Genomic DNA, 25,716 nt, shown 5'->3' on the forward strand with positions numbered 1-25,716 from the left:
GCGGAAACCAGGTTTCCGCCCGCCGGCCCAGCGGGGATCTCATAATGACCGCGGCAGGAGTGTGGCCGCATTGGCGGCCGCCCGGCGGTCAGATCTTGGCGAGCGGCGGAAGCCGCCCGCCTAGGTCATAATGAGGGCCTTAGTGTGTTTTTTATGAACAACAGGTCTTTATCCTACAGTGTGGGTAGTAGACCATTCAAACACATATGCCTGTGCACTGACAGCTTTCTCTATAAACAATATTCTCTACCACCCTTGTTTTTCCACGATCTCGCAAGAACGTAAAGTTTTTTAAGTCATATAATGTGCACTCTCCTTTATTACAGTACTTACAGCTTTTACTTCCTTCTCCTAAGATTTTAGGAAAAAGTAACCACTCCAGTCCCATCTTTCCACAGTATCTTAGAAGTATGTAGTGGGGAGTGAGGAGACACTGGACTCTTCAAAAACACCCAACCACTGGATAACCACTCTACATAGTAGGGTATAATAGGGACTGGCCAGTCAACTAAGACCTCTCCTCAGGATAGCAATGATGAACAGTACAATGTGGAGAAGGACTGGCCTCAACACTGAGAACTCTCTCTTGGATGAAAAGTATGGGTACTTGGGTGCAGGAAGAAACTGGACTCCACACTGCAACCTCTCTCAGATCACAGGTGTGCACAGTATAGTGTGTGGAGGTACTGGCCTCTCTGCTGAGAGCACTCACTTTCATGACGGGTACATGTATTTGGTGGGGGGAAAGGCTGGCCCCTATCCTTAGATCTCTCTCTTGGATGATGGGTGTGTGTAGTAGGATGTTGATAGGGACTGGCCTCTCTGCTGAGACATCGCTGCTGAGATTAGGGAGGCAAGCCAAAGGCCGTGCACAGTTGGGGTTCTGGTTCAAACATGCGAAATCAATAAAAATTCTACTCTTAAGATGCACTGCTTATGACTTCACAATAAACATCACTTATGACTTGTTAAATCACATCATTGAAGACATCTCAAATCTAGGGGGACTCAAGTTATACTTACATCAGTTATGTATAACTGGTGAATTTCAGTGGCTTTTTGGTTCTTAAACATTAGCTTTTATATTATTACAAAGCCTACTCATAACTCCCCTTTGACCTGTTTTTTCAGTGAATATATAAGTATATATTTATATAAAGTTTCAGTTATCTGCTTGTGATTGAAATTTGGCAATTTCTTGTCATACTGACGAGAATGAAAGATGGTCTAGCTAACATAAAGAAATATTTCTATTCTATTATGTACACAGCGGAAAGGATGATGCATACTTTGTTTATTTCAACTCAGCAGTTTTCTGCAAAACGTTACAGAAAGTTAACAATGACTACATTTACCAGGCTTCTCCAAAATTAGATACAGGAAACAAACAAGTTGATCCAATCACAGTAAAGTCGTATGAGAAGCCCTGAGGTTTTTTTTTTATACATAGCCGCCCTGTTATATTTTTGACTTAATTGTACACTTTATTCCTCCTTCGGCTTCGCTCCTGTGTCACAAAGAAACAAAATAATAGAAAAGGGCGTTAAAACATTGGTTTCAGTTCTAAAAGATTAAATTCTATTATATCAAAAACAGCACAACAATGGATTCTAATAATGCTCTTACTACCTTTCAAAAAACCCTAAAAGATCCCCTACTTATGCCATACGTTGCATTCTTTGAGGTAGGTTGTCTGTAGAACTTATTTCCCTGCCATATGGGATAATCCTGATGTTAATGTAATATAAACTATCTTGTACATTAGTAGGAAATGCATATTCAAAGCTTGCCTATTAACCAGGAAGCTACCCCTACCACTGGCTTGAAATAGGATCTCTTGAATGTTGAGCCATTGGACCTTTCAACAACCTCCATGATGCCTTCCATCCAGCTTCCCAGAGAAAAAGCCTTTGACACCATGGCTTCCCTGGCTGAAGGGGCTCCAGAGATGGAACTAAGAATATCAGCTTATATCTACCCACCCAATAATCTACTCAACCTATTGCTATACGGGTGATGATGAAATCACTCTAAAAGGGATTCCAAGAGTACTGAGGAGTTGATAGACCCCCTGATGACCTTATGTAAGAAGTTGTATTCTCGTAGTCCTTAATACAGCTTAAAACACACAGGTTTGGGGTGGCAAGAAAAGTCAGGTAGAAAATCATCTGGATATTGGGTTACATCCTCCTGACAATTGTAAATGTTACCACATCTTGGGTAAGCACTCTGGCTGACACATTCAGCACCGAATGTCTGATGCCCTCCTACGACAAACAAACTAACATGGGCAACCTAGCTAACAGTTCCTTCGTAGAGGGGAATTAGTTAGTATCTTGTTGCAGCAACAAGTAAGGGACTATGGGCCATATGTACGAACACATTTTCCCATAGACACAGAATGGGCAAAACTGCTTGCTACATCTGGCCCTATATTCCCTTCCAAAAGAAGGGAACATTTGATCAGGAGAGTCAGACCACTCTTAGGACTCTACAGAGGTTGGAACATGTCCCAATGTTTTTGACACCAATTGGAACATGACCAAATGGTACTGGGCATCTGAAAGAAAGGTCATATATATCATTCTGGACCCTGCAAAGATCAGACTCCACAAGATCCACACCTCATCTCATGAACTGTAAAAAAAATCCCTTTCTATATGATCATCCCTGATTTTTTACCTTTTGGTAGATGTAGAACACTGTGCATTTTACCCCTTCTAGTTAGAGTAAGAGTTATTGTTCTCACCCTTCCAAAATGGTGAAGTTGGCATAATCCTGATCAGCATATTTAACTTACTTTTAAACCCCTAGCAGTGTTTCCCAGACTGTGGGCCACTACCCACTAGACTCTTGCAAGCTGATTTCTGGGGGTCACCAAAGTCCAGGCAATAAATGAAGATGCCTTTAAATTCTGTATTGTGTCACCTTTGCTGCACTTCATACACAGATGTGAGATATTGGGCTGTGTCTTCTGCTGCTTATGTTTTAACAGGGAGACTGATGTTTACAGAGTTCCTCTCACTGCAGTCAGAGAAAGATAAATGAAGGTACTTTTATGACAATCCTGCCGGGGTACCTGATGTGTGAAAGGAAAGCTGAAAGATGTCTGTGAGGAAATGCAGTGTATTATATGGTGTGGTTGTGAACCTCCCCCTGTAATACATTTACAAATCCCTTTAGGACTCTTAGGTTTCGTCTGTCAAACCCTCAGCTCATCCCTGGGTAGCTGGGGCACCGAGCAACAAGGTTTACCCAGAGGAACACGTGTAATGCATTTAAACAGCACCAAAACAATTGCAGAAGAAATTGACACAACACAAAACATTCAACACCAATTTATTTAAAAAAAGAAAAAGGGGGTCCCAAAACACATTTTCTCCATTCATTTTTCCATATATAAAAAGATCCACTGGTGTATTCCGGAGATATAGAATTTACAAGCTATAATAAAAGCAATTTTACTCAACCGCAAACAAGCCTTGGCAAAGACAACAAATTTGATACAAGCTTTTTCAAAGAAATCTTGGGTGTCAGTGTCCTTAAGAACAGTTACCTTCACAAAGTAGCAGTTTTCCAAATGTTCCAGGCACTTTATCTGCATTGTAATGGATTCCTACGTAGTGTTCCTGATGTAAGGGATGAAGAATGCTGAAGATGCTCCAAGGATGCTTTGGATGTGATGCAGTTGACAGAGGTCTTCCTGTAGGGTTTCCTTAGTTCATGAAGATGGTGAGGGGCCCCTTGTTGCAGAGTCAACATCTCAAAAGGTCCTCTCTGGTCTGGCCGAAGTCCAATCGCTACTGGACTACCAGTCACCCGGTGTCGCATTAATATGCCAATCCTTCCTGGGTCTATAACTCACCCTGTGAGAGTCCCAGCAACTCTCCAGCAGCACTCCTGAAATTGGGTGCAACTCTGTGCATTGGGTATTGGACCTAAGTGCTGCATGGCGGCGTGATAGCAATGTGAAGACTTTGGGCTACTGACTTGCTCTAGTGGGGTTCTTCAGCTGTTGTGTTCCTGTGCTGCAAAAAGGAGGCTAGTCGGCTGGCCCTTGGAGTCTCTTGACTTGACTGGGCTCTGGAGACAGCTTCTCCTTGAGCAGGACACAGCAGACACAGTACCTCTCTTCGTTAGCCACCAGGCACAGCAGGCAAAGTCTTTGATGGTGCAGCCTCTTCACTGGTCCCCCAGTGCAGCAGGGCAGTCCTTTGTCTGTCCTTCTTCCAAGTTGGTCAAGAACTAAGGTCTGGTTGTTAGCACATCTTTCCAGGAGGGCAGAAAGGGAACAGTCTCCATGTGTGCCTGGAAGGGCACAGGAGATTTAAAGGCAACAAAGTGGCAGCTTTGCCAAAGCTGCACACTGTAATAAATTAGATTAACTTCAAATTGAGATACAAGTTGGGCTTAATTAAGCAAGTTAATTGATATCTTGGAATGCCCCCCTTGGTCGCACCATTCAGGAGTTAGCACAGCTGAGGAGTCAGCATGTAACCATGTAATTGCACATTGGGCGACCAAGTCTTTCCACAGTAAATCATTAGTTTTGCATGTTTTACTGTCAGGACATGTAAAGTGCCTGTCCTGCCTGTGTCATATGTTGCACTCTGCCTTTAGGGCTTGGTAGGTCTGCCAGAGGAGTAACCTACACAGCAGCACTGGGGAAGTGGTGGTTTTGCAATTGCTTTGAATGGAAAAGTCAGTTTATCAGTATGGGACTGCTCTACCAGTCTGGAGTGGTGGATTGGGGGACTCATTTTACCTGTGGGACAACCAGTGCTGCAAGCCCTGGCATACCCCTCCAACTAACATTCCTTGGGTACCAGGATGCCATTTATTAGGGATTCACGGGTAAGTTAGCCATTTTCAGTTGGGTACAGCCAGTTCATCATACACTTTAGGTTCAGGGCTCTGGCAGCGAGGTCTGGTTAGCAGGCCTCATTTCACTCTCAGATTCGAAAAAACAACAGCATCAGTCAAAAAACTTGGGTGTGACCATACAAAAAAGGCAATTCCTTACATGGTAAATTTATCCTAAAAACAAAATGTAAATACCTGTACTTGAACTGTTCACATTCAGCAGTTAGGAAAGCAAAACGAAGTACATTTGTTTGAAATGCTGAAGTGTGGTAAAAACAAATATTTTAATAGGATCAGAAAAAAATCAAGACACTTGATGATGCACGAATAATAAATATTCACTGAAAGCGTAATTTCCACACATTTTCATTTTCGTGCAATATAGATTTATCTATAAAACTGAATGTCTATGCAATTTTATTGACCATTTCAATGGAAAATGTGCGGTCTGCGAATAACAATGCGCTACCACAAGATGCTTTAGCTGCATAAAAAAAAATCACCTGTCTCATGTCCAATAAAGCTAGGTGGGTCGCAAATGTTTTTCGTACTAAAAAGTGGGTCATGGTTCAAGAACTGTGGTTAGCACTATCCTCTTATATGGTACTAGGAGTACCCAGGCCCTGTAAGGTAAATGTCACAAATGGACTGGAGGAACGATGGCCCAGATTTATACTCTGTTTGCGCCAAATTTGCGTCATTTTTTTAACGCAAATTTAGCGCAAACCTAACTTCAGATTTATACTTTGGCGCTAAACCCCTCTAGCGCAAAGTTTTGGAGTTAAAGTCATTTTTTGATTGCGGGAAACTACCTTGCGTCAATGAGATGAAAGGTAGGCGTTCCCATGCAAAAAAAACCGATATGGCCTTACAGCCATATTTATCCCCATGCTAAAATCATGCTCGGGGGAGGGGATCTTAAATAATGGTGCTATGCTTGCTTAGCGCCCTTATTTAACCCTTGGGTCACGGCATGCGTTAGGGGACCCGTGGGCCTATATCCATTGTCAGAGACCAAGGAATGGGCCCACAGGTGCCCTTCCCTAGCTCCAGGGACACCCCCACCCACACCAGAGGGACACAGAGGATGGGGGGGGGGGGGTGACCGCATCCCAGGTAAGTAAGGTAAGTATTTTCAATTATTTTTAAAAGTGCCATGGGGGAGCCGAACATGGGCCCCCCCCATACATGGCCACTGGGGTGGTGGGCATGACTCCTGTCTTTACAAAGTCATGACAGGAGTCATGTCCATGGGGATTGTACGTCAAAAAATGACGCTAGTCTGGTTAGAGGCATTTTTATGTCTCTAACCAGAGTAGCGTCATCCTTTGACGCACAACCTCCTGTTCCCCCTACGCCTCCCCCACCTGGCTAGCCTCCTTTTTCATGACACTAGCCGGGCCTTACTGGCCAGCATCTTGGAATTAACCTAGCCGGCGGTATACTTTTTCATGCAAAAATACGTTAGCACAGTTTTGAGTGAAAAAGTATAAATCTGGGCCTATGTGCTATCCACTATAGTGGCAGTGCAAATATGACTGCAGGCCTACCATTTGCAGCCTTGCTATTACAGTTTCTAAACTGCAAATTCAACCTGTCAAAAACCCCTTTTGGCAGGTCACAACCTTCCTTTTATATATTTATCAGTTAGCACTATGTAGACCTTATTGCCCATAAGGCAGGATCCATGGTATTTAAAAGTAGGACATGTAGGAATTTAATGTTGAACATGTCCTTACAGTGAAAAAGCCCCAAAAGCTATTTTCACTATAGCAAGGCAGCCAGTTCCATAGGAAAACACTTGGTTACATTAATAAATGTTATAATGCTAGGACACAACTAGAAAAATAATTAAACTACTATTTTATTAGCTGTTAAAAATCCAATTCTAAGGTGAAGTCGTATTTTTGATAAATATTAAAGAAACGGGTACTTTTAGAAAGTTAGCTTTTTGTTGTGTTTTAAATTGTACCTTTGGTATTGTTTGTTTTGAAAGGGCATTGGCCTCTATAGAACGTTGCTCGCATGGAGTTCGGATGACTTCATGGAATTCTGAAGCCAGACAGTTGCCGGACTCGGAGCTGCGAGGTCGTAGGTGTTGATTCCGAAATAAACTCCACATTTGAGAACATTTGTCCTTCTTGCTCTTCGTTCTGGACATAGCATAAATTGGCGACGAGTTGTGTCATCAACACCTGTAGAACCTGCGCGACGCATTTCCTGAGTTCATGTTCTTGCAGCCTTTGTCTTCCAATTCCTTTGGTTCTTCCGGTGAGTTTACATCTTGTGCATGGTTGGAATGCTATTGCAGTCAAGACGTGTTTGGAAGAAAATTGGAGACTGTCTTGGTTTCAAGCCTTCAACGCCAAAGTTTAATTTCTGGCCGGTAACTGCGCTCGAGCACGGCACAGCTTTTCATTCTGTTGCCTAGCTACAGACACCTGCATTCCGAAGGAACTCAGTTTGAGCACGTTTTGGTTTCCATGGAAACGTGACTCGGGCCTGTGTTGACGTGCTTTTCCTTATTTCCTTCGTTTCCTTGGTAATATCTCACGTGGCATGCTGTTCATAGTCGAGATTTCTGATGTTGAAGACAATGAGCTGGGAATCTGGTAGAAAAGTTCCTGCATCTCTAATCTTGTGGATCTAATTTCAGTGATTCGCACACTTACATTTTGAATTTTGGCTGACTACAACGTGAGGTGATTCACATACGCAACCTCAGTTTCTGACTACAGACCCCTGGACTTGCGGACCTGTGTACAGTTGTTCGCACACTTTTATTCTGATTATTGCTGAAGAATGAACGCCATTTCAACATTTTAGAAAGTCCATATTGCGAATTGGTACAGTGATTCGCACACTTATCTTCAGCGGTTTCTTCTGCAGAGGATCTTTGCATGTTTGGTTGCTAAATTACTGTTTCATTACGCAAACTGTAAATTTACCGGTGGCATTTTTATCTGAACCAGGCATTCCCACGATAAAATGGCATCACTGGTTCAAGTCTTTTGAAAGTTATTTGGTGGCGATTGATGGAGTGAACTTTTCCGCAGTTCGTAAGAAGGCAATCTTGTATAATTGCCTTGGTACGGAGGGTCAGAGGATTTTTGATCACCAACCCCATGCGCAACCTTCATCTAGTGATGGTTGGGATGTCTTTACTGAAGCCGTGAAAAGAATAGAAAATCATTTTAAAGGATGACCTTAGTATTATTGTGGAGAGACATACATTTTTCACAAGAAGGCAATTTCAGCACAAGTCAGTTGATCATTTTGTAGCTGAGCTTAGGGTATTAGCGCCCACTTGCAAATTTTTAGGACCTTTGGATCAGTACCTTAGGGACCAGCTCGTGGTGAACTGTTACAATTCTAGGATTCAGGAAAAAATATTATGTTGTAGAAATCCAACGTTGTGTGAAATGTTAGAAATTGCTAGAGGCATTGAGTGTTCAGTGATAGCTTCCAAAGAGTTAAACAAAATGAAGGCAAGTCAGGCAGAAAATGTGGGTATTGTGTTATAGAAAACTAAGACAGTTGCGTCAAGTACTCCTGATTTAAAGAAGAACAATGCTAAAATTTTACTCTGCTTAAGATGTGGTTCTAAGTTGCATATGGCCAATTCCTCAAATTGTCCTGCATTGGGGAAAGTGTGCATGAAATGTAAGAGGACTGGTCATTTTGCCCAGGTATGCAAACAATCACAAAAGGTAATGTTGGTTGAACATCAGCAAGCCATTGATAGGCAAGTTGATGAAGGGGAGGTGGATTTTATGAAAAGATGTGTTTTAATTGTTGATGAGATGTCTCATCTTAATTCTAGTTGCAAATCTTTAAAGGATCCAGTATGAGAAATTAAAATAGGGGAAGTCATGCTGGGTGTTACAGTGGATTCAGGCTCACCTATAACAATTGTGTCTGATTCAAATTATTATTTATATTGGAGCAACCTTCCCTTATCAGCTCCTGACATAAAAACAGTGGCATTTGATGGTGAAGAAATAGATATGATGGGGTATTTTCTTGAGAAGGTTTGCTATCAGCATAAAACTATTAATACCAAGGTATATGTGGCCAAAAGAGGGTACAATATTTTGGGGTGGAAAGATCAAGGACTGTTTGGGATGATTCTAAGGCCAGGTACTGATCGACCCATCATGTTGATTGAGAAAGTGGAGATATAACTAGACACTCTTCAAGATGTTTTCAACAAGCATACTGCGGTTTTCAGGGACAAGCTAGGTTCGGTGAAAGGATACAATCATAAAATAATTCTCAAACCTGATGCTGTACCTGTGGTGCACAAAGTGCGTAATGTGCCTTTGAGCATCAGAGGGAAGTTGAAGGAACATCAACGTGAACTATGTGACGAGGGTGTTATTGAACCGGCTGATTCATCCCAATGGGGTTCTCCGATTGTGGTCGCAGTTAAAAAAAACGGGGACTTGAAGTTATGTGTGGACCTGAGGTCTTTGAATAAAAATATTTTGGTTGATTGTTTCCCTTTACCTAAGATTCAGGATCTGTTGGCACGGTTGGGGGATATGAAGGTATTTTCCACAATTGACCTCAAGTCCGCCTATCATCAAGTTGACTTGAGTAGGGAGTCTCATTCTCTTATGACATTTGTCACACCATTTGGGGCTTACAGGTTTTTGCGGATGCTTTTCGGACTAGCTTCCGCAGCATCTGTTTTCCAGAAATTAATGTATCAGTTCTTTGGGGAGGTGCCTGGGGTGTTGGCATATCAGGACGATATTCTGATAGATTCAGAGTCAATTCAAGAACATGTACTCAAGCTTGGTAGGATCATAGGGATCCTAGAGGATCACGGGATTAGAGTAAGGAAGGAGAAATGCAGGTTCATGGTGGAGTCGGTTGATTATTTAGGTCATACGATTTGTGCACAAGGAATTCTACCCAAGAAAGATGTGTTAAGGGCCATTGAAGATTCACCATCTCCCAAGGACAAAGACCAGTTGAAATCCTTTTTGGGTCTTTGTGAGTACTACTCGCGATTTGTGCAAAATATTGCTTATCTTACTGAGCCATTAAGGAAGATGTTGAGGAAGGGTGAGAAATTTCAGTGGTACGATGAACAGACACAAGCTTTCTCAACTCTCAAGACTCTCATTATGGAGGCTCCTGCTCTTCATCCTTTCGATGAAGACGTACCTTCTGTTGTTACGGTGGATGCGAGTGGGATTGGCCTGGGAGCTGTTTTAAGTCAAATAGTAGGTGGTAAAGAGCACACTATTGCATTTGCGTCTAGGCGTCTTTCTGAGGCCGAGGTAAATTATAGTACGATAGAGAGGGAGACGTTAGCTTGTGTTTGGGGTGTCAACCACTTTTTGACATATGTTTGGGGGAGAGAATTTACTTTGGTAACTGATCACAAGCCTCTGGTTTATTTGTGGAATGATAAAGTTTTTAATAAGACTAGTCCTAGATTGACCAGATTATTGGCTAAACTGTATGAATTCAACATGAAAATGAAGCATATTGCTGGAGAGAATAATGGCAGGGTAGATTTCCTCTCCAGGTGTCCTGGTTACAGTCATGTTGAGGGGAAGCAAATGGAGGAGGAGGATGTTGTTGTGGGGATGGTTGATGGTGTTTTGGTTTCTGGAGAATTCATTTCCAGACAGGCATGGACGGAGGCTATGAATGAGGATAATTCTTTGTTAATTCTCAAAAAGTATATTTGCGAGGGTTGGCCTGCAGGGAATAGCGTTCCTGATGTAATAAAACCTTTTAGCAAGGTCAAGGAGGAATTGATTGTGGAAGATGACCTTGTTATGAGGGGGGGAACGATTGATACCTCCTATTGAATTAAGGCACAAATTGATAAATTTGGCTCACAAAGGACATGCCACTAGGAAGCGGTTGCGATTGTATTATTGGTGGCCAGGTATGGATACAGAGGTGGAATTGGCAGTTAAAAATTGTTGCACTTGGAGGGGGGGCAGGTAAAAGTTTGCTTACGAGAGAAGTGCCTTTGTGTCCTGTGCCATTTCCTGATAAGCCATGGCAGAAGCTGGGTATGGATTTTATTGGTCCTATAGGGGGTTTCAATGATGGAAAGAAAAACGTATTGGTTGTAGTAGATTATCATTCTAAGTGGGTTTCACACAAGTTTTCAAGTGAACCCAATACCACCAATGTAATTCAAATTTCGAAAGAGATTTTTCATTGGGAAGGTATTCCCAAGTTTTTGGTCACAGATAATGGGGTACAATTTGTATTGTACCAGATGGTTACATTTTTTAAAAGACTTAGGGGGTCATTCTGAGTTTGGCGGGCGGCGGTTGCCGCCTGCCAAACTTCCCCCATCGAAAGACCGCGGGGGCCATTTCGACTTTCCCGCTGGGCCAGCGGGCGACCGCCAAAAGAGCGCCCGCCGGCCCAGCGGGAAAGGCCCTGCAACATTGAAGCCGGCTCCGAATGGAGCCGGCGGTGTTGCAGGGGTGGGACGGGTACAGTTGCACCCGTCGCGATTTTTACTGTCTGCAAAGCAGACAGTGAAAATCCTGCTGGGGCCCTGTTAGGGGGCCCCTGCACTGCCCATGCCAGTGGCATGGGCAGTGCAGGGGCCCCCAGGGGCCCCACAACACCCGTTCCCGCCATCCTGTTTCTGGCAGTGAAAACCGCCAGAAACAGGCTGGCGGGAAGGGGGTCGGAATCCCTCCCAGGCGGGGGAAATCCGGCGGGAAACCGCCGGACCCGGCTGGGCGACCGCGGCTTTACAGCCGCGGTCAGAATAGCAAAGGAAGCACCGCCAGCCTGTTGGCGGTGCTTCCGTGGTCGTCGACCCTGGCGGTCGATGACCGCCAGGGTCAGAATGACCCCCTTAATGTCAAGCATCTTACTACTGCGTTGTATAGTCCGCAAGGCAACGGCCTTGTTGAGAGAGTAAATAGATTAGTCAAGGAGACTATACAATTGGCCATCAGGACGGGAAGAAATGTACGGGAGATGGTAGCAGAAAGGATTTGGTGTTATCACAACACGCCACATTCTTCTACTGGTATAGCTCCCTTTGTACTTTTGAAAGTCAGGAATTCTTGTAACGAATTATCTCCTGATTTTAGTCAAGTGAAGGACAAGGTGGATAGACAACAAGCCAGGAGCAAATTGAGGTATGACGAGCTCAAGAGAGTTAAGGAGGTTCAATTTGGTGTGGGTGATGTAATTAAAGTGAAAAAACCTCAGGGTAAGGGTCTGTCCATTTTTTTCCCAACAACTAGGGTCGTGAAAGTATCTAAACATTCAGTTATGGTGGAGGGTGGCAAATGGTGGAATAAGAGGAGTGTGGTTAAAGTGACAGATGTGATTCCTGGTATGCAATATTCAGGTGTTTGGGCTGGAAGCGGGTCTAATGATATTGGTCTTGACGGGGTGCCCTTGGGGGAGAGTCGGGTGAGAATGCGAGGCATGGCAGTTTTCCACAGGACAGAGAAAATTTGATTCTTGGACAATCTAGTGATATTGGAAGGGGCTCAGGAGAAGATGTACAGTATAACAGGATGCAGGGTAATGCGAGTATGGGTATTTGGGACATGAATGTTTCGGGTGTTGTGGGCGATGTTGAAGGAAGTGTAAATCTGGAAGGTATTGTGAATAGGCCTAAAAGATGTGCTGGAAGACTTAATATTTAAATCAATATGTGATGTACTAAGGAAGGTAGAGGAATATTTTCAATGTATTATGATGTAATATTTTATTTGTATTATAAGTTATATGGTATTGCAGTCTAAAGTATATTTGGGTAAGATGTTTTATTTGGGGGGTTGTTTTGTATCTTTAAGGGGGAGATGTGTTGTGTTTTAAATTGTACCTTTGTTATAGTTTGTTTTGAGAGGGCATTGGCCTCTATAGAGCGTTGCTCGCATGGAGTTCGGATGACTTCATGGCATTCTGAAGCCAGACAGTTGCCGGACTCTGAGCTGCGAGGTCGTAGGTGTTGATTCCGAAATAAACTCCACATTTGAGAACATTTGTCCTTCTTGCTCTTCGTTCCGGACATAGCACTTTTCCTTGCCTAAAGCCTCTGGGTGACCATTTCTATGTGTTCTTCCACATCTGCCAGAACAGTAATTAGTATTTAAATGGGTCTGAATGGTTGTGAAGTGCCCCCCAGGAGTAAACAATAGGCTGCCCCGAATGGGCAGGGATGACACCTCTGGACCTGACAGAATGTGCAGTATGAGGCTGTGAGCATTCATTTTGATATCACAGCATCAAATTCTGCTTGAATATCAAACTCTGCTTGAACGGTCTGCTGGGTTTGCATATAACACTGGAGTGCACTTGAAAGAATGGGGAAAAAAGATGTGTAGTAAGGTGGGTTCCGCTCATCTAATCCACCCAGATGTTTGGCTTTTTGATCACTGGTTTTGGACCTTTTACTCTGGTGCAGCCTCATAACCTGGGACTCACCCACAGTAAACTCATGGCAAATGGACTGTAGGTGTCTAGTGCCAGTGTCCGCCTTTTAAGATAAGGCTGCTCCGGTGCAGCAAAGGGTAAGAGGCACTTGGCTGATTACACCTGAACACATGTGCACAGGTTTATACAAGTATGTGAGGGTTGTGCGGGGGAGACTCCTGTCATGCACAGCCCAGGAACTGCACGCAGGCACAGAAGGGACTATGCAGGGTTAGGTGTTGACCTGGGATTGGCCTTATAGTATGTGTACACATATAGGGAAAGACAGTATGGTATACTGTCTTGTCTGCAGTGACGCTCCATATGGGGACAGCTGTCTTAGGACGTAGCTCCGCTTCCCTTTGGTCTACAGACTCCAGAGTCATACAGATGTACAGTGTTTCCTGTGTGAAAAGAACAATTCTATAAAGTCCAAATCCATATCTGTACAGCTTACGGGTTAGCTAGGAATGTCATATCTGTCTGCCTCAGCTCAGGATCAGTGTCCAGGCCTTTTGTCACCCTGCTGGGTTGGGTTAATTACTTTTCTTTCCAGCTGCACAAACAAAGGCCTCCCCCAAAAAAGGTGCAATTAACAATGCTTAAGTCAGCTCTTGAGAAGGAAAGAGGTACAGTGGACTGCTATGCATCAATCAGCCTTATGTCACCAGGTGCCAGGATGAGGGCCTGCCCAAGGCCACAAAACAAAGGTGGGAGCCTGCACCTCTGGTGCCAAACTATGAGGGGCCTCATTTGAAGATTAGCTGTGGAAGGCCCTGGCAGTGATGTCAGCGAGGGGTGGAGCTGAGACCCTCAGAGCACATGTGGCAAGTTACTCCTGGAAGAAACTTTTCAGAGATATCCCACAAGACTGTGCAGGGAGGTTGGGTCCGGGGCGGAGAGATGATAGGTACTAGTCAAAGGTGCAGTCCTGCTGGACACTCTCGACCCACTTAAAAGGTCCTGCGCAAGGGAGAGAACTCTCTCTCTCTCTTGGGTGTGCTTTTCTGCTGGACACTGGAACTGGAGGCAGCCGCCATGGACAATTGGAAGGAGGAACCCCCTTACTGCCACTCACCAGAACCACAGAAGCTGTTTAACTTACACTCCTGAGGACCAGTTTGGGGAACGACTGGGCATCTGCGCAGGGAAAGAGAGACACCCAGAGGAGAAGCTAGGTGAAAGGTTAGTGAAAACAGCTCCCTGTAAGGTTTGTCACCTTTTGAGGCAAGGAGGCCTGAAGAAAGTGCTCCAGGTGACTAGCCATCAGGTGCACAACAAGCCAAACACCTTACAAATTGACCTAACGGGGACCAAAATATGCCCTTGTGAAGTGTGGTGACCTTTGACCTACTTCTGTCTAGTTTCTGCAACAAAGTGTGTGGGGTTCCGCTGTCGTACTCAGGAGCTTATTTACAAGTGGCTTGTGCCACCGGTGCATCACTTTATGTGACACACCGGCGGGCAAGGCTGAAGTCCCATATCTACATGGCCATGCAAAGCCACTGTGAGTGGCTTTTCATGGCCTTGTAGATATGGAGTAATGCAACACAGCGCAAGTTACTTTGCATCAAAGAGGTGTTCCATGAGTGCTGCTGTGGGTGTTCCTATGCAACACTTATGGATTTTGACTCATTCCCATATTTACAAGGTTTTGTAAACCTAGGAATGAATCAAAAACCTACACCACTGCAGGGATTGCGTAAGGGCAGCTCAACGGGGAGAAATATCTTTATTTCTCTGTTTTTCCTCTTTCTATGTGTGCTGCAAAATGCAGCACACATAGAAAGAGGAAAACGCCTCTCAAGATTGTTTTTGTACAGGTAGACATCCCTTCCTACACAAAACAATCATCCCCGCAATGCAGGCACCCTTGCACATTAGTGCAAGGGTGCCTGCATTGGCGCATGGCAACAATTTGTGCACCAGCACAGGGGAAACGGACAAGAATGTGCCATTTCTTGTAGATACAGTGCTTTCCGGCACTTTTGTTTTGAGCAGGGCAGCGCAGCAAGTAGGCTTGCTGTGCTGCCCTGTGCCAAAGCATTGTATATCATGCCCTCAATTTCTGCCTCTGGGGTGGGCCAGGGCCCAGAGGCTGTCCCCAAGAAGAGAACCTGCGGAGAAGTGCCATCACATTTTCCCTGCGAGAAGGGGCCCAGGACCCCATCCTTGGGCCCGAAAAGCTATAACTGAGCACTGTTGCTCCCTTTGCAAATACTGAAAATGGGCCCAGTACCCCATGAAGAATAGTGGTAAGGGTGTACCGTTGTGATCCACTGCAAAGGCAGGAGGGGGCTCAGGACCCCATCCCTGGGCCCTGTGAAGCTTTGGAAGATAAGGGAGCACTGTCACGCTCCCCTGCAAGTGCAGGAAGGGGGTCCAGGACCCCATCACTGGTCGCGAGTACCAGAAAGGAGAGGGAGAGTGCTGCCACACTCCATCCTTATGGCCAGGCTTCCCAGCTCCCCATGTCAATGTCTGGGGGAGTGGGAAGGACAGCCACACAGCGCATGTCTACCCGTAGGAGCGGGCAAACCAGGATGATGCTGCCAGCTCCTGCTGCAGCACACCAGTGTACTGGCAGCACGGGGAGCTGGCAACGGCAGCTAAAGGTGGGCTCCCTGAGCAGCCCTCCAACAAGAGCTTCTGCATGCGGGGTGCCCCGGTGGGACCACGCACCCAGACAAGAAGTTGTGCAGCACAAGGTCGCTTTTCAAAATAAAACAGAAAAAAAACAAAGCAACAAAAAGGAAGATGAGGCCCTCCCCAGCGAGTGAGAGGTGCTCATATAATATGCACAGGCCGTGGAGGACCGCCCCCATAATGCCCCGTGAGGCTTGCTAGCATTTTTGAATGATAATCCCTTGTTTTGGCTTTGTGGTGGCCCCAATAGGATGGGGTCACCACCAAAAGGATCCACACGTGGGGGAAGAGCTGCTGGGGCAGCGCAACCTCCGCCACCAAAGCATTTTGGGGGTCCCACCCTAGGTTTGGAGGGATTCCGAAAGCTTAAACCATCAGGGGTTCCAAGCATTTCTAGGCACTCGCCAGGCTGGATTATGTGCCCTGCAGCTCGGAGTGCTGCGCCTTACAGGGGCAAAGTTTATGGCTTCAGTATCTGTGGCCTGAAGGTGATCAACAAGAGTTTCATATGCCTCAAACACTCTCTAGGGGTGAAAGGCTGCAATGACATGTGTTGTGATTATTAATGTGATGCCCTTTAACCCCTTCGCTCCTAGGCCTCCCCCCACCCATGCAAAGCCTTTTTTGGCTATTTGGGTTGTTAACACTTGGGCCCCCATATCGTTTTGTCCACATAAGGTATCCATGCCAAATTTGTGTCCTTTTTTTCCCAACATCCTGAGGATTCTGAAGGTACCCAAGGTTTGTGGATTCCCCAGGAGGGGCCAGAGAAAATGGACAAAATAGACCTAACTTTTGTGATTTGGGGTAAAGTGGGAAAAAGTGCTGCAGGTGAAAGCATCTGGTTTTTTCCATGCAAATGGCATCAACAAAGGGCGTGCGGTGCTATAATCACCATCTTTCCAGCTTTCGGGAACAGGCAGGCTTGAATCAGAAAAACACATTTTTGAACCCGGTTTTGTCATTTTACTGGGACATAGTCCATTTGTCCTATTTTTTATGCTTTCAACCTCCTTCCAGTTAGTGGCAGAAATGAGTGTGAAACCAATGGTGGATCACGGAAAGCTAAACATTTATGAAGTGTAGACAAAACTGTGAATTCAGCAAGGGGTTATTTGTGTAGATCGTTTGAGGTTTTCCTACAGAGAGTAACAGTTGAAATATAAGAATATTGAAATTGAGTTGAAAAAAGCAGCCATTTGTATCAAAGTTTTCATCTGTTCCTTTTTCTAAGTATGGCAGATTTTGTAAAGCAATATACTGTTACATCCGCTGAACCCTTCTGGTTGCAGGAATATATAGGGCTTGTAGGTTCACTAACAACCCGAGGCACCCAGAACCAATAACTGAGCTGCACCTTGCACTGGTTTTTCATTGTGTACCGGGTATATAGCAATTCATACGGTAAAATATAAATAAATAGTGAAAAATAGGATATCAAGGTAACCAATGTATTTCCGAAATGTACACAAGATAAGTAGTTTAGAAGCAGGGATTATTTGCATATCTCTGAATTTGTGGGTACCCATACTAGCATGTGAATTAGAGGGTATTGCTCAATAATACTTCTTTCGTGTACATTGTCTTACATTTGAAAGGTGCAAATGCAGAGAACAACAATTAGTAATAAAACTTGTTCTATTATTCTGTGCTCCCTTAAGTCTCCCAATAACATTTTTATTTGCAAAACGGTCCCATTTTTTGTGAAGTGGATAGCTGTGGTTATTGGGCCTTACCTCAGTTAGCACCGAGGAAACCTGTACATTTTTTAAAACTAGACAACTAGAATTCAGGATGGGGTGACTTGTGTGGCTCTCACTAGGTTCTTTTACCCAAAAACCTCAAACTTTGACTTTAAAAAAAAAACATTTTCCTCACATTTCTGTGATGGAAGGTTCTGGAATCTGCACAAAGCCACAAACATCGTTCGACCCAGCATTCTCCTATGTCTTCTGATGAAAATGGTATCACACTTGTGTGGGTATGCCTAGTGCCCACGACAGAAAATAGCCCAAAATGCAACATGGATACATCACATTTTTCTGCGCAAAACTGACCTGTTTTCTGCAAAGTGGGTAGCTGTGGTTTTTAGGCCCTACCTCAGCTTGCACACAGGGAAACCTTGCACATCTGTACATATTTGAAAATGAGACACTTAAGAAAAACCAGGAGGGGTGACTTGTGTGGTTCCCGCTATATTTATTTACCCAGAATCCCTTGCAAACCTCAAACTTTGTCTAAAAAAAACCATTTTCCTCACATTCCTATGATAGAAGGTTCTGGAATCTGAGGGGTGACATGAATTTCCTACCACTCAGCATTCCCCTCGATCTCTGGATACAAATACCTCACTTGTGTGGGTAGGCCAAGTGCGTGCAACAGGAAAGGGCCAAAAAAGTGTATAGTTTGAGGGGGAACCAGAGCGGGGCCAAAGGGGCAGTTTTTGTTTAATAAGTTTTTAGGCTGACTCTACTTTGAGCACCAACACAAGTGAGGTAGCATTTTTATCAGGGGACCAATGGGAATGCTGGGTGGTAGAAAATGTGTGTTTTATTTTTGTTTCCAAAAAACTATGGCAAAATGCAAGGAAAATGTGTGCTTTTAGTCACATTTTGAGGTTTGCCAGACATTGTGGATAAGAAAATGGTGTGGGATGGATGTGAAGCACACTACCCTGGACTCCCCCAGATGTCTAGTTTTCAGAACTGTCTTGGTCTGGTAGGTTTTTCCAGGTGGAAGCCTACCTAAGCCCAAAAAGTGCAGCTGTTCACCACTGCAAGTGGGATGATACTGGGAGCTAGCCAAACTCTTCTGGCCTAATTTGTAAAAACACCACCAAACAAAATCAAATGTCCTCTTGCGTGCCATTGGGGTGAACTGTTTTAGTCCACAGGGGAGCAGAAAGTCTGTTTCCCCATTTTGAAGGGGGTGGGGGCATGGACATGCCCATACTGGTCAGCCCCCACCCAAACAAAAAAAAAAAGTAGACCCTGGTGTCTAGTGGGCTTCATGCCCCGTGGGGGGCAGATGGGGTAGCTGCCCCCATTGGGGGCAGAATGCCTGCTTTGGTTTTTAGGTGGGGGAATGGATATTCCCATGTTGGGCAGCCCCCCACCAATACAAATAAAGTAATCCCTGGTGTCCAGTGAGCTTTCTAGCTTTCTACCCCTTCCCCCCACGGGCACAGATGGGGGTGATTACCCTCAACTGTGCCCTGCGAGAAGGGTAAAGTCTGTTCCAATATGTGTCTGGGGGATGGGGGCATGGCAAGCCCATTGTGGACACCCCCTTACCCCTATTTTATATTTAAAAAAGTCCCTGGTGTATAGTGGGCTTTCTGCTCCTCCACTGAGGGGGCAGATCAAGGATAATAACCCCTATCTCCCCCTGTGGGGGGGGCAGAAAGACGGTTTCTATTTGTGTCTGGGAGCAGGGGCATTGGCATGCTCATTGTGGGCAGTCCTACCTCTCTTTTATATTTAAAAAAAAAACCCTGGTGTCCAGTGGCCTTTCTGCCACACTCTCCAGAGGGGCAGATGGGGGTAATAACCTTTATCTGCCCCCGGGGGTAGAAAGGTTGCTCCTATTTGTGTATGGGGGCAGGGTGGCATAGGCATGCCCATTGTGGGCAGCTCCCACCCCTCTTTTATATATAAAAAGAAATCTGTGGTGACTAGTGGGCTTTCTGCCCAACCGGGGAGGTGGGTACATCGGGGGTAAAAACCCACATCTGCCCCCCGGGGGGGGCAGAAGGACTGTGTCTAGGGAGGGGTGGGGGCACTGTCTCAGCCCCCGAGCACCTAGGCAGTGAAAGTGAAATGAACAAATCGGCTCATTTCACTTTCATTTTCAGTGAAATTACGTCATCATGCCGTGCACTGTAACTGAAAACTAAAAATAATCTTGGGAGCTGAGAAAGCTCTTTCCAGCTCCCACGGCTATTTTTACAAAAAACAAATTCAGAGGGATTTGGGGCTCGTGTCATGAGGACGGAACGGTTCTGTCCTCCTCACATGAGCGTTGGTGCGCACGACGAAACCTTCTGCCATGCACACCAACGAGTTTAAGGGCTATGTTTAATTTGCCTTAATCATACTAAAAGTTATGCAAAGTACACAGAACACCCAGACATACTTTGATACTGCCACTGGTGAATGCTGAGGTTTCTGTCACCTGGCCTAGTGGGAAACTCCCAATAGGTCCGGCAGGGAGGTTGCCACGAAGGTGGCTTTGATGAATTTCAGACCAGAGTTTGGAATCATTCTATGTCAGGACAGGAGGTGAGGAGTAGGCATTTTTTTCTTCATATAATAACCCAGCAGGCAAACAAACCTAAAGTAATATCCACTTAAAGGCCTACATGTCCCATGAGAATCTAGAAAAACAACATTTGTCCCATCTCCAATCAGGTTGTAATATTTTGACTAGAACAATCCTCAAGAAACATCACTTCCTGTTATGTTTAGTTTTATAATAAGTTTATTTTTCAATTAATTATGATAGTATTGTTAATGTATGTAAGTTTTAATTTTAAGTTATTCGTAATATTATTGATGTAATATTTTCAAAGATTGTTACTTTTTAATTTTTTTAAATATATATTATTTAGTTGACCAATAAAACATTTTTTACATTCATTCTACTATCTAGTTTACTTTTAAGTTATTTGTTTAATGGAGTTCAAAAATTGTTTAAACATTTTAATATTTTTTAAAGTACATACAGAATATGTATATAATTTATTTACAATACTTGTTAAGACTATTTTTAATTATTATTTTCTAGTTTAAAATATTAAATAAACTCAGCAGCCAGATAACTGTTTTTTCTTGATAACTGTTTTATGGCTAAAAGTGTTTGACCCTTTTGCACATTTTCTACTTGGATATATCTTTATTATTTATTTATTTTCATTTATTCAGTGTCTGGTGTTTGTTCTAAATTGTGTTTTGTTTTTGATTTTTATGCTCAGGATTTTTTGAGGACTTAATCTTGTGAGCAAGGTCAGCTTAATGTATGTCTATGAACCGGTGTGCATCCTGATTTGTTGGCTGGAATGCTGAGATGGGACTGCACAGCTTAGCAGCGAACTCCATTCTTTGGTAGGGCACAGTTGTACCCCAGCCAACCGGATGGCAAAGTGAGAGCAATGCATCACTCCGGCCAGTTGATTCTTGTTTCTGGGCATTAGAGAAGCCCCTGTTGCAAGTAGTGCCTCTGGACTGGAGTAAGGGCCTGATTATGACATTGGCAGTCTGAGGTTGGCCAATGCGCGGTGGAGGTCAGACCACCCTGCTTGCGGCGGTCTGACTGCTACATTGAGAGGTTAGCGAGCAGACCCACCAACCTACTGCCGTCCCCGCCAGGGTCAGAGATCCTGACGGGCTGACGGCGGGTGCAGGTTGTAATCAGCCAGGATGGCGATGGATGCAGCACCTCCTTGATTACAACCTTGTTCTCTGCCAGCCTTTTCATGGCAGTGCCACTGCCATGAAAAGGCTGGCAGAGAACAGGTGCAGAGGGACACATTGCAGCACTGCCCTGCTGATTACACCCTTGTTCTCTGTCAGCATTTTCACGGTGGTACTACTGCCATGAAAAGGCTGGCAGAGAACAGGTGCAGGGGGCCACATGGGTGCCTCTGCACTTCCCATCCCTGTAGCAAGGCCACTGCAGGGGTCCCCCTGCCCAGCACCCTGCACCAAGCACAGCAGACAGTGCCTATTTTGAGGGTGCTGGTGCCTCCTTCGTGCTGCACATTGCTGCTGGCTCAATTATGAGCCAGCAACAATGCTGCCACCACTTCCCCACTGAGCAGGTTTCCGCCGGTCCGCCCAGAAGGAAAGTCTTGATGGGGCCAGTGGGGAGGTCGCCAGCATGGTGGCGACCACCCCATTGGGAGTTTGGTGGACGGGTGTTCGCATCTGCCAAATTCATAATTGGTCCCTGAGTTGGGAGTACAACCATCCACGGGCATCCACAGGACACTTATTGTGCTGTAAGGCACAAGGGAACCCACGGGTACTGAGGGACCAGGAGTCAAAGTATGCTATAAAGGAACACAGGTCCCTCAAGAAAATCTATAAATCAAACAGATGGAAAAGAGAGACCCAATGGAGTCTGGGACTTGTGTTCAAGACTGTTAAGCATAGTCTTTGGTTTGAAATTCCTAGGAGGAATTTTACTTTCTTGCCTTCCAAAACCTAGATATTCTAATCTCCTGAAGGTAAATACAGTCCTTTCAAGATGACAGTCTAATGAGTTTTTCAGGGAATGGACTGTCAGCAAAATTAGCCAGCCATGTTGCTGTGCTTATTTTTTTTTTTTAAGTGTATCAGATGTGAGAACATTGGATAATTCTTTCAGGATGAGCACTCCAGAAGGAGTCACCTTTACAGTGTCTAGAAGAACGGTAATTTGACAGAATATCATGAACAACAATATAGTGACACCAGAATATCATATCAAAAATGTTATCTATAAAAATATTGAGTTGACATACTTAATATGTAAATTACCAAAATATTGCATCACAAATGCTGTGGAAAAGAAGACTGTCCCAAAATAATTCAGGATATCAAAATGTTAATTTCTAATGTTAATATATAGCTATATAAGTAATTTAATATTTTGTACAAGAAAATAATAATTACAAATAGTTTTAACAAGTTATGTAAATAAAATATATACATATTCTTTATGTATATTCTTTAAAAATATGAAAATGTTTAAACAAGTTTTGAAATACATTAAACAAATTACTTAAGTAAACGTGAACTAACATATACATAACAAAAATATATATGTGATCTAATATAGATATTAAAATGAATGTAAAAAATGTTTTATTAGTCAATTAAATAATTAATATATAATTTTTAAATAAAGAATTGATGAAAATATTACATTAATATTACGAATAACAAAATTAAAACTAACATACATTAACAAAACTATCTATCACAATTAATTGAAAAATACAAGATAAAACAGTAAAGTTTAAATAAAAATAACTTTTTAAACATAATATAAACACTAGAGTGCAAAATGTCAAAATATTAAAAAACAACGGTCAAAAATAAACTCTAGCTAAAGTGTCAAAGGAGTCTGTTTTACTAGTTTTCCATAAATTTAAGCGGAAGTAGGAAAAGTGGTGGACTTTGGGGGGTTAGATGCGTTATTCACAACAAAAACAGGGGGAAATGTTGTACGTTGAAGGGGTTAGAATTGCTAATCCAATCTCAAGGTAAGCCTTGGATTTTGGAGAGATTAGATTTACTATTCCTACTCCCACGTAAGCAAAATCAGTGAAAGTATTGGACTTTGGAGGAGTTAGATTTACTATTCCTACTCCAATCTAGACAACAGTAAGGAAAGTGTTTCATTTTTGAAGGGTTAAATGTACTATTCCTATGCCAAGCTATACAACAGTAGAGAAAGTGTTGGACTTTGGATGAGAATGTAAGAAAAAGCCATCAATTAGAATGTTAATTAAACAAAATGAATACAATTAAAACCAATAATAAACAGAAAAAATAAAAAAATTCTCACATACACTTTAACAGTTGATTAAAAAAAAAAGTCACTGACATAACAATTAAGTACCTAAATGTACACAATTCATTACCTATTAAATAACATAATAAAATTAGTAAATAAAACACAACTAAGGCATAAATTACAAATTGAATTATTCAAAAATGAAATATCCTATATAAATCACAAAATACACTTACATAATTAAAATAGCAACTAATCAATTTACATAATTGATTTCCTATTAATTATTTAACATAAAAAATTAATTGAAATAAAAAAAACAATGTATGATGTCAATCAATCAGTCAGTCAGGGATTTGTAAAGTGCTGCTACTCACCTATGAGGGTCTCAAGGCGCTGGGGAAGGTGGGGGGGGAGGGAAGGGATTGCTAAGGATCAGTTGGAGAGCCAGGTCTGAAGGTCCTCCCTGAACTGAGACAGGGTAGGAGATTGCCTGAGGTGGATGGGAAGGGTGTTCCAGGTCTTGGTGGCAATGTGGGAGAAGGATCTTCCTCCGGTTTTCCGGATGTGGGGGAACGTTGGTGAGGGCCTGGTCGCGAATTGTCTGGCGGGAGTGTAGAAGGAGAGTCTGTGATTGAGTTAGGCTGGTCCGGCATCGTGTAGGGCCTTGTATGCGTGGGTCATGAGCCTGAAGGTGATTTTCTTGACAGCCAGTGTAGGTCTCTTAGAAGGGTGGAGGTGTGGCTGTGTCGTGGGGCGTTTTTGATGAGACGGGCGTAGGTGTTCTGGATGTGTTGTAGTCTTTGCCGGGTCTTGGGGGTGGTTCTGGCATAGAGTGCATTGCCGTAGTCGAAGTGGCTGGTGACTGTCCTTCTGGCTTCGGTGGGGATCCACTTGTAGATTTTTTAAATCATGCGCAGGGTGTGGAAGCAACCCGATTAGACTGCACTCACCTATCGTCCATTGAGAGCAATAAGTCTAAGATGGCGCTGAGGTTGCGGGTGTGGTCAGTGGGGGCGTTTCCGAGGGCGGTGGGCCACCAGGACTCGTTCCAGGTGGAGGGTGTGGAGCCGAGGATGAGGACTTCTATTTTGTCAGAGTTCAGTTTGAGGCAACTATCTTTCATCCAGGCAGCGACTGCTTTCATTCCTTCATGGAAATTGTTTTTGGCAGTGGTCGGGTTGTTTGTGGGGGAGGCTATCAATTGGGTATCAGCGTAGGAGACGATGTTGAGTGCGTGGCTTCTGACGATGGCGGCTAGTGGGGTCATGTAGAAGTTGAAAAGGGTGGGGCTCAGCAATGATCCTTGGGGAACACCGCAGCTGATCTTGGTGGCTTCCGAGAGAAAGGGGGGGGGGGGGGGGGAGGTCAGACCTTCTGTGTTCTGTCGGTGAGGAATGAGGAGAGCCATTGCAGTGCTGAGTCTCAGATGCCGGCATTGAGGAGGAGGGTACGTAGCGTGTTGTGTGAGACTGTGTCGAAGGTGGAAGAAAGGTCCAGGAGGATGAGAGCGACTGTCTCGCCTCAGTCGAGGAGGGTCCAGATGTTGTCTGTGGTGGCGAGGTGGGCGGTCTTGGTGCTATGGCAGTTTTTTGTTGACTGCCTTCTCAATTACTTTGGCCGGAAAGGGGAGCAGGGAGATGGGCCGGTAGTTCTTGAGGTCTGACGGGTCGGCGGTGAGTTTCTTCAGTAGAGGTTTGAGCTTGGCGTGTTTCCAACTCTCTGGGAAGGTGTCAGTTTCGAAGGAGCAGTTGATGGTATGCCGGAGTTTGGGTGTGATGATGTCACTGGCTTTGTTGAAGATGTGGTGAGGGCAGGGGTCGGTGGGTGTTCCTAGTGGATGGTTGCCATGACGTTGCGGGTCTCTGTGTCAGTGATGTTGTTCCAGTGGAGGAGGATGGGGGTTGTGGTGACGCTTCGGTCGACGGGCTGGTGGTGAGAGTCATGGGGGGACCCTGGGTAGTGAAGCTGTCGTAAATGTCTGCGATCTTGCGATGGAAGTAGTTGGCGAGGATTTTGCAGAGTTCTTGCAATGAGGGGATATCAGTGGAGTTGGAGTTGGGGTTGGTGAACTCTTTGATAACGGTGAAAAGAACCTTGCTGTTGTGGGTGTTTTTATTGATGCATTGTTGCAGGGCGAGTCTTTTGGTTGTCCTAATGAGCTGGTGGTGATGTTTGACAGCGTTTTTGATGGTTTTGTGATTTGCGGGGGTCTTGTCGGTGCGCCATTTCCTCTCTAGACATCTGCAGACCTGCTTCAATTCTTTTAGTGCGGGGTGA

At 44.2% G+C, this 25,716-nt stretch overlaps 1 protein-coding gene across 3 annotated transcripts in view; it reads right to left on the minus strand.

Annotated features, from left to right (window-relative positions):
• Window positions 1-1,277: 1,277 nt before the first annotated feature.
• TXNDC17 (thioredoxin domain containing 17) overlaps window positions 1,278-25,716 on the minus strand; it is an 86,818-nt gene continuing 62,379 nt past the window's right edge. For all 3 annotated transcript variants that reach the window (XM_069226989.1, XM_069226988.1, XM_069226987.1), the window contains one exon: window positions 1,278-1,507. In XM_069226989.1, coding sequence (XP_069083090.1) covers window positions 1,459-1,507 — 49 coding nt within the window. In that variant the 3' untranslated portion in view covers window positions 1,278-1,458. The remainder of the gene's footprint in view (window positions 1,508-25,716) is intronic.

The sequence above is a fragment of the Pleurodeles waltl genome, chromosome 3_2 (genome assembly GCF_031143425.1).
Source record: "Pleurodeles waltl isolate 20211129_DDA chromosome 3_2, aPleWal1.hap1.20221129, whole genome shotgun sequence".
Lineage (NCBI taxonomy): Eukaryota > Metazoa > Chordata > Amphibia > Caudata > Salamandridae > Pleurodeles > Pleurodeles waltl.